This window comes from Glandiceps talaboti, chromosome 23 (genome assembly GCF_964340395.1).
Source record: "Glandiceps talaboti chromosome 23, keGlaTala1.1, whole genome shotgun sequence".
Classification (NCBI taxonomy): Eukaryota; Metazoa; Hemichordata; class Enteropneusta; family Spengelidae; genus Glandiceps; species Glandiceps talaboti.
In genome coordinates this window covers 2,684,961-2,705,996 of record NC_135571.1, presented here as the reverse complement: position 1 = coordinate 2,705,996, position 21,036 = coordinate 2,684,961, and the positions used below count along the sequence as shown (strand labels likewise).

The following is a 21,036-nucleotide window of genomic DNA, read 5'->3' as shown; positions in this document are numbered from 1 at the left end:
CATGCATAAACCTTGAATACACCTCCCAACAATCTATTCTGCGAAGATACATTATATTCCTGATTCATATATATTCATTATTCGTTGATTCGTTTATTTTACCCTCAAGGACTCGCTGATACTTCATCTCAACGGCAAGTCTTTAATCAGTCCAAGAAGCCAACGGACTTTGGTAAAAAACACTGCTTTGTTTGATTTTCACCGGCAGATAGATTACTTTGCACGTGGATACTTTCGATATTGACAGCCAAATCTTATTCCATGCCCATATTGGTAGAAGGTATATTTATTATTGACATTTAAAAATGATCTTTGTTGAGTCTGAATTTTAAATTTTAAAATGTCATTTATAATTGCACATCTTCTCGCATCCGGTTTTGAATGTTGTATACTTTATTCACTTTCAGAAGATTGTTATATCTTTTCAGTTGGCATCACAGTATGCCAATCTTAATTTGGCAAAGTGCATTACATTAGGTTGTTGTTCAACACAAAAACTTTAAAATTATTACATGAAATTTTCGACTACATACTTCAGTCTTTGTGAATAGATTGACATATTATTCAGAACATGTACGAACACGTGATCATGAACTTTAAGGTGATAATTTTGAAGTCAGTGTTTGGAACAAGAACTTAATGTAATACGTTTGATTACTAGCACAGCTAAATTGATATGAAGAAATCTAAAATTACACCGTCAGCAGTTTATTCAATTCCTCACCTTATTTAATAAAGGCAAAAACACATTTTATACGTCTGGTATTATTATGTGAACTCGCGCAACATTACCTGACAGGTACAACGCTTCCGATCGAATGACGCTTGTTTAGCCTCTGTAAATTGATTCGATTGGAAGGAGTTCAATAGGCTATTGTTGCAAATTTGTTAAGTCATTGATACATAGAACATTTGGTCGTAACATCTGCTAGCAAAGGTAGGCATAACGATCCTTTTAATAATAATGATATACGCCCCCGTTCCAGTTACGTCAATAAGTTAGAAGGCCGTACGTACTACACACTACGCAATTTGATGAGATATTCATAGCAATTTGTAGAAAAGCAATCCGAAAATTAGGGTTGGCAATTATACGCCACTGGTGAGATGAAAAGTTGATGCATTCTAACGGACATATCGTAAATCGTGTGATTTTCATTCTGTATGCTTCTAAATGTAATTACCTCAAAATCACTGTAATCGCGTTTTTTTTTCATGTCAGACATGCAAATATTGTCAATCATTCATTGTACAATTCCACCCTTTGAGTATTGATGGTATTACCTTCTCTCACCTGTACAAATATTGCTTTTGGAATTATCTTATCTCAACATTTGCTGGTCAATTGCGATGGATAACAAACAGCACATATGTTACCCAATCTGCACCAAGCTCTTGTTTGACTGCCATGCATTGTTTACACAATAGCAGCTGTTTTTTTTTCGAAATCTTTAGACTCTGGCTTTGAGATAGAATTCAGGCTTTTCTATGGTATCATTTACATCATCCAGTCCATGTGGTTGACATGGTAACAGGCAAATAATAACGTACGTATCTCTCAGTTACACAGATATCAAAGGATGTATATGATCGAGTGATTGTATGAAAACCAAGTATTCTGTCCAAAAAGAAAAACAATCTCATTAGGGTCACAGACCTTACTCAGCGTGAATCACGCTATTGAAAATTTGCCTAACAGTAAAAGAAACATTACATGCGCTGACGTTGTATCCTCTGCTACTGTAACACTTACAGCGCTGGGTAAATGGCGCCCATCTGGACAGGAGGTTTTATACTGTTCTTCTCAGCTACTCTCTATGTTTGGCCTGTTGCAGGTGAGTATACTACATATCTCAATTTCTCTGTCATTTGGGATGAGCATGTTTGCGTATGTGGATTAAACGGTGTGTGACGCAAATAAGAACGTTCCTGTCATGTGTAAAAAGCGACCTCCACACGGCTGAGTAGTCAAGCTCGGTTTCTAAGTATATAGTACCGTCTCACTTGAACGTCGACAGCCATAAATTGCTGCAGAGGCTGTACGACACACGGGACAGTGCTAAATAATACCATCAGTGGTCATTTTATTAGTTCCATTTCTGTATCTTGACCTGTGACATCCAAATTTATTGACATATCAGATTGTGAACCCTGACCTGTAATTTGAAGGTGTTTACATAAATGACAAATGTTGGATTTGCAGTGTACCAAATCAATCTGGTTAACTGACCTGGAAAACTTTATGCTGGTATTATGAGCAGCCTTACGTTATTTCTAATGAAAAGACATCTCAAATCAATATTTTTATTACTATGTCTATAATTATTTGTTTGATGTTGAAAAAACAATGTTATACAAATATATGATCCAAACCAACAATTCGCATACTGACAGTTGCATTGCACCGTAATCTATATAATTGAGCTGACCAATGATCCGTGAAATTGGGTTAATTAAGTCAGACTAATAAGGTAATATTGTTAAAATTAAACGTTTGTGGCCCTCTATTGAACAATTAATTACTGGAATTGTTTTCTAAAAATGTGAAATATTCATACCATGAATACGGATCTTTGACACCAACAAATTTGCATAATAGTGTTTGGAATGCATCATACTCCATGTAAATTGCCTGATTAAATTGGCATTTGTGTAGCCACATGTGACGTAAATCAGTACAAATTAAGCTTCAATTAGATACAATTGCTTGCTGTAGCTTTAAAATTTCATGACACAAAGGTAATTATACCACACATGTAGTTTTATAACCAATAAAGTTGCAGATAGATGGGTTCACTGTATCAAAGTCTATGTCATTAAGCTGATTACATTGGTGTTTACAATTACAGTTAATTGTTCCAGTAATTCTAGTCATTAAGCTGATTACATTGGTGTTTACAATTACAGTTAATTGTTCCAGTAATTCTAGTCATTAAGCTGATTACATTGGTGTTTACAATTACAGTTAATTGTTCCAGTAATTCTAGTCATTAAGCTGATTACATTGGTGTTTACAATTACAGTTAATTGTTCCAGTAATTCTAGTCATTAAGCTGATTACATTGGTGTTTACAATGACAGTTAATTGTTCCAGTAATTCTAGTCATTAAGCTGATTACATTGGTGTTTACAATGACAGTTAATTGTTCCAGTAATTCTAGTCATTAAGCTGATTACATTGGTGTTTACAATGACAGTTAATTGTTCCAGTAATTCTAGTCATTAAGCTGATTACATTGGTGTTTACAATGACAGTTAATTGTTCCAGTAATTCTAGTCATTAAGCTGATTACATTGGTGTTTACAATTACAGTTAATTGTTCCAGTAATTCTAGTCATTAAGCTGATTACATTGGTGTTTACAATGACAGTTAATTGTTCCAGTAATTCTAGTCATTAAGCTGATTACATTGGTGTTTACAATGACAGTTAATTGTTCCAGTAATTCTAGTCATTAAGCTGATTACATTGGTGTTTACAATGACAGTTAATTGTTCCAGTAATTCTAGTCATTAAGCTGATTACATTGGTGTTTACAATTACAGTTAATTGTTCCAGTAATTCTAGTCATTAAGCTGATTACATTGGTGTTTACAATGACAGTTAATTGTTCCAGTAATTCTAGTCATTAAGCTGATTACATTGGTGTTTACAATTACAGTTAATTGTTCCAGTAATTCTAGTCATTAAGCTGATTACATTGGTGTTTACAATTACAGTTAATTGTTCCAGTAATTCTAGTCATTAAGCTGATTACATTGGTGTTTACAATTACAGTTAATTGTTCCAGTAATTCTAGTCATTAAGCTGATTACATTGGTGTTTACAATTACAGTTAATTGTTCCAGTAATTCTAGTAAAGTAAGTCCCCATTAGTTTCGAATGATATCTTTTACAATTATCTGAAACTCTGAAGATTAGTGAAATATTATGTCATGTGTACACATTTCCAAATCTGCATATGATTAGAGGACATATTATTCCATGCAATTCGCCTGATGAACAATTTTCCTTTTTGAGATGTTTAAAACTCAAGACAGTTTATACAAGGATGTTCAACTTATCCTCTATGCACGTAGATGTACATATAGTAATAGCGTTATCTGATAGGCACGAGGCAATTCGATAGCTAGGGCATGATAAACACAGTATCAATGCCACATTAAGTGTTAATTGACGTGTACTCTCAGAATATCAAACGCGGTATTCGGTAATGAAAGACATTGTGAATTTTAGCAAGCTTCTTATCTCTAAATTTCCCATGTATTCTTTACTAGGCTATCCTTACATATTTATGTTACAGTTTAAAATCAAACCAATATGATATGAGCAAATTACTTCTGGACATCATGTCAAAAGAAATAGAAAATTAAAGCAATATTTTTATCAATACTTTGGTAAAATTACAGCACGTTTTATACATTTAAGGGAATTGTTCTATTTATAGTATATTACCCGATTTGCACAGTTTGAAGTACCTAATGTGCATTTCAATGTTGTCGATAAAATATTGCCCTGAGAGATATAGAGACGTATATCGGAGGATGAATAAGGCTTCTTGCTAACAAGAAATTAGTCTTCCGGGATGTGAGCAAGCTTAAAATTTATGAAACAATCCATTTTATTTTCCCCTAATGTTCAACATTTGCCTTAAGTGTAGAGTTCAAAACGCAGAGGGAGAGAGACAGACACACAGACACATACATTGACTGAGAAAGAGACAGAGATAGATCGAGATTGAGAGACGAGACAAAGACATAGAGAGACAGAAGTGTCAAAGAAAGGTCGTAATATCTTAACTAATCTGAAACATGACACGCATTAGTGATAATATGTCATAGGGCAAGTCTTAATTATCATATAGTTTATTAGATTATTCATGTTCTGTTGAATTAGAGCATAACAACGACTTTCTACATGTCTACATTTATTAATATTCGCTTTTACATGACATTGACATGATATGAATAATTCGAGATGGCTCAACGATTAAGACGACTCGCTAATAAGTTCCCATGAGAAACATAGCCCTGGGCTTCTCGGTGAACTTTAGTTGCACGATTCCAAATCCAGCTAAAAATACAGACACTGCCACATTGTAATGTTCTCATTATCAGTAACAAGTCGTGAGAATATGTCCTTCAGGGGGTGATCAGTGTCCGCTATGGGGTCATTATAATTGCATTGATATTTATCGTGTGAAAACAACGTAACATACAAGTTTGAGGTGTAAATCTGATGGCTATAATTATTAAAAGCAGGAAACACATTACAGTAATTGCTAGACTGCCATCCTCTCCTTTTCCATTATGTAGATTGTCAATGAACCTGAGGTTTGTACAAGTACAGTGTTTGAAATTGTAATATCTTCAAGGGGACATTGTAAAGATTCCTTACACCCAATTATGTCATGGTCAAAGCTATCTTGCACGTACAAGTCCCTACATTAAAGTAATTAATATGTACCTTAAAGGTACCAGGGCATTTCCAACTGTTTTTGTTTGTTTGTGTATAAACTCAGGGACATTTCTTTAAAAAAAGCACGTTCTATATATATGTATCATGTGGTACTTAGATTTTTAGGGATTTAATTAGTTTTATGGGTCTTTGAAGTGATTATTTACATATTTAGTCCAATAGCATTTTTCACCTTGTTATCTATTTCACTGAAACATATATGTAAGGTGAGTGATGAAATTCTTTCTACATCTTAAATATTTAAAATGTATTGAACAAAAGGACTATTTACAGACGAACAAGTCGTCTGTACAGTGTAGTACATTACAGTAAAGTACAGTCCCGTACACTAGACAAGTGCAATGTACATTATTTCACAACACAACACAACATAGGACAGTACAGTACAGTACAGTACAGTGCAGTACAGTACTGTCCCGTACACTAGACAATACAGCATTGCACATACATTACAGTACAGGACAGCAGTGCAATGTACATTATTTCACAACACAACACAACACAACACAACACAACACAACACAACATAAACACACACACACCATAGCACAGCACAGTGCACCATAACACAACACGGCACAGTAAAGTACAGCACAACACAGTACAACAAATCACAGTGCAGTGTAGTACAGTACAGTGCAGCACAGCACAGCACAGCACAGCACAGCACAACACGGTGCAATGAGTATAGGAAAGAGGTAACATGACTAACCATAAAGATTAAATTGTTTCTACCGGGGGGGGGGGGGGGGGGTTCAACTTTCAGCAAATAAAAACAGAACAAAAAAGTGAAAAGTTGCAACTAATGTGACCATAAAGTTACTTTTATACACCCACATATTTTTAATAAATCATAGATTAATATAGCATTTTCTGACGCGTTTCCTGAAGACATTAACAATAAGTCATTCATTTTCCTCCAGGACGAAAAATAGCGTTTCATTATATTCTTTTCTTGTCAATAGGAAATATGGCAATGATTAATCGGTGACTGAATGTTTGACATGCGCATACAGCTGCTAAAATACTACAAATTGTTCAAATAATTCAAAGTATTCATAATTTTTAAATGTTTAACGAATCTGTCCCTGCAAAGAAATCTAATTGCAATGTAACAATACACAACAAAGTCTCCATACTGGCTATGTTTAAACAACTTGCTATGCTTAAAGCTGTACCAATTATTGTCAGACAAATTAAAGATGGAAACCTTTATTGGATAATTTCACAGGTCAACTTTGTGTTCTGTAATTAACCGTAAGGCATGTTTGTCCTTGATTGTATCTGGTTGAATGGAATTATTTGGTTCGTTGGTTGGTTCATTAAAATCAGGTTATTAGAGAGGCATACTACGATTACGTTATGCCTTACAGACTTATTAATGACACACACACACACACACTCATATATATATATACTCAGTATATGTATATGTATTATGTCTATTCTGGAGTAAACAGTGCTTAATACATATGTATGTAGCGTGGTATAAGTAACACTGTATCAAGTAAGATACACAGGAGCCTGTGTATCTTACTTGATACTGTATTAATATATGTATATTATGCGTATGAATCATGATGCTTGCATGATGAACGTACATTATACACAATTGAAAGACATCGTTTTGATAAAATAACAAACCTACCTACCCCATCTATTCTACAATTGAGCTTAATTGGAACATCAAAGAGTTTTTTGTTAGGCTTGACCTGATTTTTTTTACCTCGTTTTGCCGGTATTGCTGGCTATTGACCTCTCTGAACAAAACTCATAAATGGTATTTGGCAGATAGTATATACAAAAGAAAGAACATTATTGATACTATCATGATAAAATATAGGCCAATCATATGTATTACATTGTCATTTAGTAACTTAAAGTAACAGAACAAATCATAGTGAACCCATAATGATGCACTTACAAACTGTTATTACAAATACTATACAGAAAAGATAGTATAGTAAGGCGAATTTACAACTAGATATTCCAAGTAATTTGTTCTTGCGAAAGAAATCGTGCCATACTTAAATTGATATTTTTGTCCACTTAACACATTTCTCTCATCAAATCAACGCATGTACATCATGTGACACACATATGAATGGAATTTATATTTAAATAAACATCACTGTTGCTTTGACGACATATCAAAAGATGATAACAGAATATTGCATCACAGTTTGATGTAGATATACGATCCTTATTACAAGATATGTGTTTACATGCCTAGACACAATATTTTAGAATGTGTGTTATATTATAATATATTAGACGCAAAAAAAATCGCAAAATAATTCATTACTGGTGATATTATATACAACTCTGTTTGAACTCTGATAAAATGACTGATTACAAAAATAGACATGCTATTTACTGGAAGGACATAATATTAGACAATTTGACATATTTAGATACCATCGATATGCATCATTATTCATCGTCAATATTAAAGTATGACAGAACGTTACATGAAACACTTAATATGAAATCCTTAAATGTCAAACTTAAGATAAACAGTTTGGGATATTAGTAGCCAAGATGTCACATCCCGTAGATGAGGTTTAATTTTGTAATAGATGTGATAACTATCTAAAGTGGATCTCTTGTCACTAATCTACTTTTTTCCCAATCCCAGGTGAAGTCAACATGGCAGCGGAGGACGCCTTGTTGTTAAAACTATTCTCCAGGTACTCCAAGTCAATACGACCTGTGATGAATACTAATGAGTCTGTACCAGTTACTTTATACATGACGTTAAACCAGTTGATTGATGTGGTAAGAAGGCAAATATTTCGTTTTATTAAATAAAATATGCAATATAACACCAAAAGTTACGAAGCCCCCCCCCCTCTCTCTCTATCTCTCTCTCTCTCTCTCTCTCTCTCTCTCTCTCTCTCTCTCTCTCTCTCTCTCTCTCTCTCTCATACTATATACATACATACGGTGTCATATATTCTGCTTTGAAATGTTGAAATTGGTTATATAGTTTAGTTTATTTCAGTAAAACAACAAAATCGGTAGAACTGATATACAAATGAAAATTGGTACAAATTGTTGAATTAGGACAACCCACACAGTCAAAAACGTTTTTTGTTCAGTGCTCTATATGACTCTGACCTCTAAGATTTGCAAAATGCAGCAACATAATATAGTGGCAGACGACATAGGTCGCTTAGCGCTTTTAATTAATTTAACGTGCACCATGTATCACACTCCGTTTTTACATGAAGAATAACCTAGAATGTTTAGATAGTTAATACAAGAGTATCCTTTTAAATACCATGATAATTTCATCAAATAAAACATCATATAATTCTATCGCACGTTAACATTTTGTAGTAAATATAGTTATGGGAGTTGTGAAGCCATAACCTCTGTATATTTTTTTCTTTTCTAACTGCCTATACAATATTTTATTTTTATCCCTCGTAATGCCGTTTTTAACACATCTGGTACATGCCGACAGTGAATGCTTCTAGGCCGTAAACATGCAACTTAGGACAGGCTAGTTCACATCATCATGTGTCAATACATTTACATGACCCACGCACTTGTTTATATAGTTATGAACTCCATAAATGTTGTAAGGCATTATTCCCCCGATGTAAAAATCATGTTGCTGGGAGAATTTTTGTTTTCTTCTCTTCTCACAGAATAATAAATGAAGAGCGAGTTAGCGAACGAGGTAACAGAGTGTTTCAACCTTAGACCTATAGCCTCGTTCACTACCTATATTAATCCTGGACATGTTATTTGTGGCCTCACATGTGGCACACAGCAGTATGAGATGTACTGCTTGTTTCATGTTAGTGTTCGATTCACTGTCTCTTTTTGATACAACCATACATAAACCAATAACAAACTAACCGTACATGCTACACTTTAAGATAACATATTTTAATGAATACAAATTTTTGCAATATTTTGTTTAAATGGCATGAACTAACGTGCAACAATCGACCTAAACATCAAATATAGACATCAAAACATTGAATAACGCGTGTATGTAGCTAATTGCAGTATGTTAAAATGTTGTTGTTTTTCGTTTAAACTAAATATGGCATGAAATTGCTATATTTTTTCGCAAATTTAGTCTAAATGGAATCAACTAACGTGCTATCATACCGACATCAAATACAGACATAAAAACATTGGTGCCCGTGTGTCTGCATCTAGTTGCAATATACGTTTAAATGATTTATTTCACTTAGATAAAATGTAGCAAGAAGTTGCAATCTTGCTATTTCAAAGTGTACATGTGCAGATTCGTATTGGTTTGTGTGGTGATGTATCAAACAGAGCCAGTGAAATCTAACACTAAACGTACAGTACATGTACTATTATAATTAGGACGTCACAAAGCCATCATCTCTAGTCAGCATTCCTTTGACAAGAAGAATGTTAGTAGATCTATATATGTTATATTTTCATAGCTTGTTATCATGTATGATAAGGAATTCCATTTCATCAAATATTGGTCATTACACAGCACATAAGCTTATTTCGTCAGTCGTGCCGAACTGTAGGGTCCCTATTTTCACACCCCTCCCCTCCATTTTTGTTAACTCCTTCATTGCATGCCTCAGCAGTTGATCGATGCGTTATCACTTCCTATAAAGTTATCCTTCCAGTATCGGGAAAATACTACGTGAACCATTGAGCACATTAGTGGCTGATAATAGTAATTCTTCTCAATATAAAATTCTGTTTCGCCCAAGGATAAGCATGTATTTAGCGTAACATTGCTTCGCTGATTATTCTAGGCCTACGAGCATGTGAGAGTCGGTCAACCCCATTCTAAATGTATGTTGACGTAGAGTATATACATGCGAGTGCTTTAAACTAAATAGTATATTATATTGATCCCTCCCAGGGAAAACAACTAGTAAATAAGGTATACGATTGAATGGAGAAAAAAAAACATCTGACATTAAATACAGAGAATAAATACAGCAGCTTCAAATAGTTCCACATTATATATTCACTGCTTATATGTCAATATCTGGGACTATTCATTCAGAATACTCTGGACCTGATGATACTCGGTACACAAAAAATAAAACCAAATTATGTTATTGGGATTAAAATGATCCCTTATGGCCACCGGGAAAGTATTTAGTCAACATTCCAATTGAACTTATAGTAGGAGCAATTATTCTATTCTTTCTCTCTCCCTCCCTCCCTCCCTCCTTCTCTCTCTGATCCCTGGCCACCCCCCCCCCCTCTCTCTCTCTCTCTCTCTCTCTCTCTCTCTCTCTCTCTCTCTCTCTAACATGTATGTTTTTATACGACATGAACAGCACATGCCAACTGAATTTTAACAACCTTCAATAATACATTGAGTAAATATCTATTAACATTCATAAATGTATTGTTTTGATTAAATGCAGGATGAGAAGAATCAAATAATTACGACAAGGGTGTGGTTATACCAGGTAAGAAATTGTGACACTATAGTATTGGCATTGCATCAATTTTTAATATTTTCGTCCAATACGCATGCGCGTGAAGAACTAAATATTATTGATCTCATTACTCTATATTGTCACAAGCAGTCTGTGATAATATACCGCACCTTCCATGTCATTGTTTACTGGTTCGACTTGATACAATCACACAGAAACTAATAAGCAACTGCACATTCTACAATTTAAGATAGCATGGTTGGATGAATGCAGTTGTCTAACGTGCCACCGCGCAGACATCAAATGCAGACATCCAAACATTGGCACCACCGTGTCTGCGTCTGTTTGCAGTACATTCAGAAGTGCTCTTTCATTTAGACAAAATGTAGTAAGAAATTGCTCTCTTGCTGCGTTAAACTTAAGAACCTGCAGGTTGGTTGGTTTCTGTGTGCTTCTACCAAACCGATTAAGTGAACACTAAATTGAAAAAGGCAGTAGTTGCACTGCTTGCAACGTCGGCTACATTTTCTATTAACATCAATCTACACAAATAAAATTGGCAATACGCACTGAGAGTGTTTTTAAGAGAGAGGCTCAATTGGCAATGTATCCAGATGTAGAGATGTATTTCGATTTTATTAATTGTTACCAAAATAGTTGTATGTATGTGAATTGCACGTAAAAACTGTACAAGTCCTTAGACGTGGACTGGTTCAACATATGTACGTTGTTAATTGCAATGAAATGAGGTAACCAATATGGCCTATATAAACATTAAACCCTGGGCCTCTATATGTGATAACAATCTGCTATTAATGGTAATTCAGAAAGACGATGACTTTGTGATAAATGTTTGTAAGTAAATGTCATGTCAGATGACAAAAAGCAGCAATCGCTTTTTTAGAAATAAGTTTTAATAAGATTTCTGCCGAGCCAGTTGATAAAATGTAGCAATGAATCATTTCCAGACAATATGTAGTGCACCGCAGTTCACCATTGCCGTGTGTGACCTGCTGTTCAGAATTACATGATGCCACGTCGTATGCAGCGAAAGCAAGCATTCATGAATTGAACGACGACAGTAACATTTTGTTTATCCAGATTTTTTTTTTATATTTCAAGTCAGCTGGATTCCATTGTAAAATGGCTTATCGACTTTTACTCCGACATAATATATCTCCTTCCAGTTATTAAACTGCCTGCCGTACAATCACGCTATACGATAGTTGATATCTTAGTCTAGCTTGTTACCATTCATATGAGAAGCGCTTTCTCGAATTCGTTGAATGATATTCCCTATTGATCGGGTATCGCTATTGTCACGTGTCTGATGAGTCTTTTACTCAAACGTGTTTCTTTTACGTGTCAGCTCTGCAAGGTCATACAAATATTGAACTTCGTGGATAATACAATTCCAGACTTCAATCTCACTAAAACACATCCCAGTTGTAGAGTTTACAAAAGCACAATGGTAGTTTTATGTAAACAAGTTGTTCTATTCAGTTGTGTCGTGTTTTCTTTAACACATCGATGTGTACATCATGTGTCAATGCTAGACATACTCGTTCGTTTTATTGTAATTTGACCGAGCTATTTTAGCTGTTTGGTAACACGTTTGGAAACGAGTTGCCGGAATAATATAAATTGGATAGCCTCGGGCATAGACACAGGATATCACGGCACCGGAATCTGATCAATAGTATGTGCTATTTTAAATTCCCTTTTGGTGTGTTGCAATATCCGCATCAATACTGATACTCTGTGGAATAGAGATAATGGTGAATCTCCATATATTCAACGTATAGTTTCGCATTGAGCCTAATACAAAAAGTTGTTTGGTTCCAGTTACCCGACCTCACGTAGTTATTCAATCCTACCCTAAATTTCTTTTTACGTATTCGAGAAAAAAAATCAAATCGCGAACATTGTGAAGTCTCACAAGAAATAGTTGATGCGGAAACTGGCATCAACTTAAAAAAGACAATTTTTTATATATTAACCTGTTCTTTCAATCTACAATGGCTGTACATCTGATGAGAAGTAATCAATAACACATGGACTATATGGAAAAAATCGGAAAACATAACTACCTGAACTAGACACTCACGCCTTACCAACATTTGTAATTGGTAAAGAGACCTGGCAAGATTTCATAAACGTTTCAAAAGTTCATCTCTTTCATCCAGCTCATCTCATCAACATCTTTAGAACACTAATTACCCCACATAACAGCAAAACGCCATAACACCTAATTAAATATATACTCTCTATATGTCATGAATATCTACAATTATATTCTATAACAAAACTTCGTCTGCCATGACAACATTTTTTCTAACACTTACATTTTATCGTCTGGCCTCACAAAAATTTTACTAACATTGCTACATAGTATCTCCTCGATCGACTAATGTCTCTGTTGAGATTTTGTTTGAGACAGACAGTAATGTGCAGTTGTGTTAAAAAAATGTGTTTAAATTATTGATCCAGACGACATTTTGATTTGTTTCAGGTTTCGAATTCATGTTTTTAATTGTGGGTACCTGGAAAAGGTTATTACTGCTTAGGTGCTTCATTAAAATAACGAACATTCGATTTCTTGGTTGACGCCATAACTTCCGCTCCCTGTGGTCCAGATGTTTATGCATTATTATATAGGCGCGCATGAGAATAAGTCGACCTTCTTATTCTATTTTGACCCTCTAGATACAGGAATAAAGCTATTGCGGGTATCGAGAAATGTATATCAATACTTTTTGTGAAAGTTACAACAAATGGTATATCTACAGGATGATTGTGATCACCATACCGATAAAGCATAGAAATGTGGTGTAGATACTTGGGTTTAAATAAGAGTCTTCGCACACAAGGGGTGAACAGTACTAATTAGTGTGCACAGTTTAGCCTCCGATTTATGCTGTTTGCTATTCTAAGATTTAACTGACCGTAGATTGGACGGTTATAATTTTAGACTACACCAAACAAACTAAAATATGTCTCTCGTACGGTTTCCCTATATGTTCAGAATGAATGTAATTGCAATTGATGGATGCAAGAGGGTGTGTGTCACTTGTCACGTCGTGAGTGCAATTTCATCTAAACCATCTGCAATGTATGTTTTAATGCAGCTGTTTGATGTAAGATTATCGTATCAAAGTAATGGGGTTTGACATGAATGAAATTCTGGTATGACAGGAATGTTAACCATATACGTATCTAGAACATCAATATATACCATTCATGAATCCAATATAGAAGTGGCAAGTCTGAATTGGATTCCCACTATATGTCGTCAATTGATAGTTTTAGAGGTATAATTGTGTTATATGTGCCAATCGAATGTCATCAACGCGTACCACACTGGCAACTTAAATTAGTTTCCATACTAAAAACGTTATTACATTGCTGTGCTTTAAATGCTAACAATTCAGACATAAAGGAATCGCAGCATCTTATAATCTTTGAAATTGAGAAGAGGGATTTAGCTTCTCCAAATAATATTGCTTCCATTGTAATTTTACATGTTTTCATTACGAGTTTCTTCCGTTTTCTTTAAGAAATACAACAAGTATGTGCTGCTTGTTCAGTTGATCAGAGTCTAATGGTGTGTATATGTAGAATATTGAATGTTACTGATAAAAGAATCAGTACAACTAATGATAACTGACAGACACTGAGGGCTTAAAGTCTGAAATTGTTTATTTCTTGAAAGTAAAATTACGCTTGGAATTATGATGTTGTTACAGTGATCATAAAAATGAATAATGTGCTATGAAATACTCCAGGTAATGATGAAAGTTCGACTACATATTGAGTAGAATACAACCTCGTGTGGGATGGCAAAATATTACCAGAAGTGCTGCATTTTATCGTCTGCCTCAACCAAATCTTGCGAGCTTTTTTCATGTTATCGTCTTGATGAATACCTCTGTTGTTAAGATTTGTTTTGTAAAATGTAGCAGTGTTTGACAACAATTTTGTCGAGGAAGACTTAAATATGTAGCGGTGTTAGTAATATTTTTGCCAAGCATAAAGTTTTGTTTCGGGTTTAGAGATTTGTATGTATGTATGTATGTATGTATGTATGTATGTATGCATGTATGTATGTATGTATGTATGTATGCATACGTTTCACAAGGGAGAGTTTCAAATGACGTATTCAAAGATCATTATGCACCCTTCTAAATTAAACAAACGTCATTCGCTGCTCCATCCAATCGATCCATTTACGTCTGATTGTTACTTGCTTCATTCTCTACAACTTAAGATTCCTAACGCGTACGAAATACATGAATCGAGTATATGTATTGCTTGTACATAAGACCTTCGGTCGACATTTGGTCATAAATTCCGACTGTTTGAGTCTCGTAGCCGATTGGAAATGTCTGGGGCATGACACAATGTGGTTCACAATAATTTAAGAGACTTTCTTGTGACGGTTCATTAGTCTACGTATAAAATCCTTAGCCCTAATCTCACAAATTTAGTCAATTATATATTAATCCACGATGGAGGTCGTAAAGTGAGGGCTCAGTATCCTCTTTGATTCTGTCACGACCATACTACGAAATATAGATAACAAAGGAAAAGCATATCCTAGGGGTGTGGATACAACGTAATAATCTACATCGTACCATAGAAATACACTAAATTAAACTGATTTGGTTTTTTCTTCATGTGATTCAAAAATATCCTTTTAAAAGGTACTTGAATTAATTTACTTTGTAAGGACTTCAATACAGCATTGGGCACAATATTACATGACACCATCGATTCTGTTTTCTCTGTTTTCTTGAAAGTCTAACTTTTGAAATTCTTCTTATATTTGATAAAGAAGTTTATTTTCGACCCTTCTTTATCAGAAGGATATATAATTTCATTAAGATGTTCGCAAAGTAGGAAATACATATTCACGTGTCTAGTATGATGTAGATATGATGTCTTTTCAACAATTCTGATATTTAATTTTGAATATTTAATGTAATAATCATTAAAAAGTTTCCCTTTTAATAATTGCGTTATTAAATTACAGGAATGGAATGACACTAGGTTGACATGGCACCCAAGCAAACTGTATTATGGTTTGACTTCAATCGTGGTTCCTATCGAAACACTCTGGTGCCCGGACACGGCCTTGTTGAACAGGTTTGTACGAAAAATCAACTTTTACATTTTCATTCCTTAGTGTAACAACCAGGTGGATGATAAATTTTTGCTATTTTGGGGGACGGGGAAAATGGTTCGTTGAAATATCACCACCACCACCACCTTCATCATCATCATCATCATCATCATCAACACCACCACCACCCCAATCATCATCATCATCATCATCATCATCAACACCACCACCCCCATCATAATCGACATCACAACCACCACCACCACCACCACCATCATCATCATCATCATCACCCTTTATACAGACGAAGATATAAATAAAACATTACACATTAGAGGCATCACGGTGGCTGACATGTCAAATAAATATAAAAGAGTTAGTGAGAAGACCTCTGAGATACTATAGCCTGGAGTGATGAACAACATTATCTTGTTGGAATATTTATATAAGGTCATCGCATTTAGAATTATTTACAACGAGTTCATGGTAACACGCTTTCTATTTTACGTGCACACCCACGAGTGAAAAGGGAAATTTGAATTTTACGCTTGGACTCCCGTACTGAGAGTTTCCGACAAGACATTGTTTTCTAGATTACTTGTGAAATGAGCTCAGTGGAAACATATCTGCAGAATATGTGAACAAACTGCAAAATATATCACAGTAGTGTATGTATTGAGATGCGCAATGTCTATTTCATACGACTGACATATATATATAATTTACACGTCTTACTCTGACAAATATATCATTTTGTATTATCGAATGAAATATTACTGTTGTAAGTTTCTAAATTTAATGGCGACATTGGTGATGCTATTATTATTTGTGTACATCGTGTGTGTATTATATATATATTGCTTTTGACGCACAACTCATGACGTTGACACAAGATGTAATTACGGGTTTAGAAGTAGCGTATAGATACCTGCATGATTATCTTGCTGGAAGGTTCGTGATGAGATAGGACTACAGCCATAGGTTGTTTCTTGCATATACATATACAGGAAAAACTCCTTGATATACACATCGTAAATGGCTGTCTGTCTGTTTGTTTGTCTGTCTGTCTGTCTGTCTGTCTGTCTGTCTGTCTGTCTGTCTGTCTGTCTGTCTGTCTCTGTCTGTCCAAATCTATAAATCGACGCTAAACAACTACGTATGTATGTATGTATGTATGTATGTATGTATGTATGTATGTCTGATTGCCTGTCTGTCAGCTGCCTATATTCGTTTCTGTCATAGTATTTTTATCATAATATACATTTATATACAATTTTGAATCCTGGTACGACTAGAAAATCGATCAATCGACCCTTAATTACAAAGCGTAGAGTAATAATTGTCATTTTATGGGAAAATGTTAAATATCAGTGTTTAGCACAGGGTAAATATTGTAATATATAATACAATCATTTCTCAGAAAATATTCTGATATCGATTGGTACATTTATTTAGTTTTAAGGTAAAACCCAGCCACACTAATGGTGCATAGCTTATCAAATGTTACAGTGGCGGTTTTACTCAGGACTACTTCGCTCTTCTATAGCAACATCACCTAAGGATTGTTTGCTGTATTCTGAACCGCTTTTCATTGTCGGTGTTTATCTTCCGGAATAAATAAATGAATGGACGAACGTTTGTCATTCGTTCACACCTCGTCAATATTCGTTATGACACTATGAGGTGCTTCCCCGCTGTGTGTGAAAGTACGGGTTATTCGTACCGTGACTTTTGGTTATTAGTATATAGATGAGTTGATGTGTTTGATAACAAGGACAGTCCAAATCCATACATTGAGTTAACTATAACGATCAAGTTGAAAGCATGTAATTACTAAAGACAACGCGACACTAATACAAAAATAGTCCAACCAATGACTCTCTATATGAGTGCCATGGAGAGTTCAAGACAGTGTGTGATAACGGGTCATTTGGGGGTAGTGTGGGCACTAGAAGTGAACACAACTTTATGTCACAACTGTCGACATTGACGCATTGACGAACGAAACCCGCTACAAACAGGGAAAGTAACCTAAATGAATTGAATTAATAGCATTTGACACTGCAGGTTGGAACTATATATTTGTATTACATTTCATAGTTTGATAACGGATTTATGGCCCCTTTGTACATGAAATGCCAGGGGAACTGGAAATTTGTTTGTGCGTGTGAACTATTACGTAAAAGGGCCATACAACTGTTCTTATCAACCAATGAAACGTAATATAATATAAGTGTCTGTACTTCCAGAATCCTGTGTCAAGTGTTGTTAATCGAATTCAGTTGTATACTGTCTCTATTTGTAACAAGTTACTTTCGTCTATGCTCTGATGTCTCCAGTCAGTTGTATGCACACTATTCATGGAATTGTACTTCTCAAGTGTAATCATTTGAAGTCTGTCAATGCAGACATTTACAGAGAATTACAGTACAATATTTCAAATGTACTTGTAGTTTGAAAAAGCGAGAGGGAACAATTGGGGTAGATGGACGATAAATGTATGCTAGAATCGGGTTGATAGGACATGTCACCTACGTTCCTACCATACGTCACAATTATTGATATTTATTTGTTTGTTTTTCTCAACAGTGCTGACGATCACTTTGAAGGATTTCCACGCATCGTGGTACCAGGCTTGACAGGAACTTTACATCCAGGAGGACAAGTAGTACAAGTCGTTCCCGCCATTCTGCGAACTCCGTGTAACATGGACATAACTTACTTCCCTGTAGACGTACAACACTGTGAGATAGAGTTCGGTTTATGGATGTACGCCGACCACCAAGTTCAACTCATACTGCCGACTGAGGGCATAAGACTTGCAAACTTCATCGCTAATTCTGAGTGGGACATTTCAGATGTAAGAGGGCGCACAATTGAAAAAGTGTTCTCGGCTACACCAGATTCGTACACAAGCATCATATTCGACTTGACAATTAGCAGAAAGCCGCTGTATTACACAGTGAATCTAATTTTACCATGTGTACTCGTAGCCGTTCTAACTCTTGTTGGGTTTGCACTTCCCTCGGATTCGACTGACAAAGTGAATTTGAGCATTTCGCTACTTCTAACACTTTACGTTTTCAGTATTCTTTTGGCCGAACTACTTCCCCCAACGTCAAACATGATACCATACATCACAGTCTACTTAATATTCAATATGGTTTTAATTGGTATATCAGTTGCCATGACAACATGTGTTTCAATACTTTGCCAAAAATCGTTTGGGAGAACGTCAGTGCCAAAAGTCATGAAGCTCGTCTTTTTTAAATATGTCGCAAAATTGCTCTTTATCGATGTCCCGTTTGTCAATACAGTTAATTCGCCACCAGAGAGCGATGTGTACAACAGGAGAAGTAAAAGCAATACAATAGGTGCGAGACTCGAAAACCTGAAACTTGAAGAAAGTAACTTCACTCTATGTCTCGACCTTGAGGGTCATTCCACAGATTATGATTCCTCGGTAGGTAACCCATCATCAGCCCCAAAACTGCTCGATGTAGCAAGTGCAGGAGGGCGATGTCACACTCCACATGACTGTGTATCGAGGAAACCCAAACGACATTGCTCAGAATTTTCGATGCACGTACATGGTGTCAAAGGACATCAACGACACATGCGCACTGCGAAAGAAAGGAAGATCGAGAACAACACTTCTAGAATCGTAAAATATATGGAAATTTTACTTCATAGAACTATCCCTGAAGAAAAACACATCAAGGTGAGAAACCACGTAGTTGTTTTGTTCTGTTGTATGATAACATTTCTAAACATTTCAGTTTTTAGATGATTTCATAGCAAACATATGCACCAACGTAACAGAAAAACAGGAAAGGACACTTTATTCAGTCGATGGATAAATGTGTTCATCATATGCGCTAAATCGGAACTTATATGCCATCACACATACATGCATACATACATATATACATACATACATACATACATACAGCCCGACCCCCATCCCACCGTAATATAATGAAGTATATTATCACTATTAATGCAGGCGATCTTTTTGAAACATAGTTGCCATGAGATGCTCATGTTCGCGTTTGAAAGCATTGATGTTACCATGGCAGCGCTGGCGTCAACCGCTACAATTCGCCATCGTGACCAGCTGTCAAGATTCGGCCGTATCATGAAATCGAACCATAGTTTCCTTTATTAATGTTTACCTGAACGTGAAATGTACTTCGGAAATAAACTGTATACAATTTTGCTTTTAATGTATTCAAGGAAACTCCAACCTCTTCTCAATTAAATTTAAGCAAAATAATTATGGGTCGCCATAATGTTTTTTGGAGTAGATGGGGAAGTTAAGCAATTTTAGAATCCAATATGGCTGCCGAATACTGTGTTCACGTTTGACAATATTTTTAAAAATCGTCAATTTCCTTGAAAGTAGGATGTTTGAAAGAACCAGAAGCTAGCTTCCAAATATGGCAAAGCTGATAGAATTTCCAAGAATGTCGATGTTCAGTAAAATTCGTCACTGAAGTATATTCTACGTTAGATTCGGCACAATTTGTTTAATAATCACCGCGAGGAAGATATTTTTTTCGATGATCCTTTCATTGGAGTCGTAATGTTATACAATTAAACAACTTTTGACCAAGTCGTTTTATCGTTTCGTGTATTTATCGTTTTATGTTTCAAGTTTCACTATAAGAACTTAATTTTGGAACTAAATCCACCTTTCTTGTTGTTCTGCAGATTCAGACAGAATGGAAATTGCTGGCAACTATAATCGATCGCTTACTCCTGGTATTCTTTACGCTGTGTACAGTAACTGGGGGCATTGCCATTTTATCAAGCATAACAGTTTTTTGACTATGACGAATTGTGTCTCATTATACCACACCCAAGCCAAGTTGTACGCTTTCGAACTGAAAAATTGGAACTTATATCCAGGTCCTTTTACGTCATGACAACACGCGTCTACGTCATTGCTTTTGTGGTCTTGTAGATATTAGTCGAAAATTCGCAATTATTTTAGCTCTTTGGAGGGTATTGTAGCTTCGGCTGGTA

At 35.3% G+C, this 21,036-nt stretch overlaps 1 protein-coding gene across 1 annotated transcript; it reads left to right on the top strand.

Moving 5' to 3' along the window:
* Positions 1 to 1,765: 1,765 nt before the first annotated feature.
* LOC144453145 (neuronal acetylcholine receptor subunit beta-4-like) lies at positions 1,766 to 20,838 on the top strand. The gene is made up of 7 exons (XM_078144424.1): positions 1,766 to 1,835; positions 8,117 to 8,256; positions 10,872 to 10,916; positions 15,919 to 16,031; positions 18,598 to 19,415; positions 19,476 to 19,729; positions 20,722 to 20,838. The coding sequence occupies exons 1-7, from the start codon at positions 1,766 to 1,768 to the stop codon at positions 20,836 to 20,838; spliced, it is 1,557 nt and encodes a 518-aa protein (XP_078000550.1).
* The last annotated feature ends 198 nt before the right edge of the window (positions 20,839 to 21,036 follow it).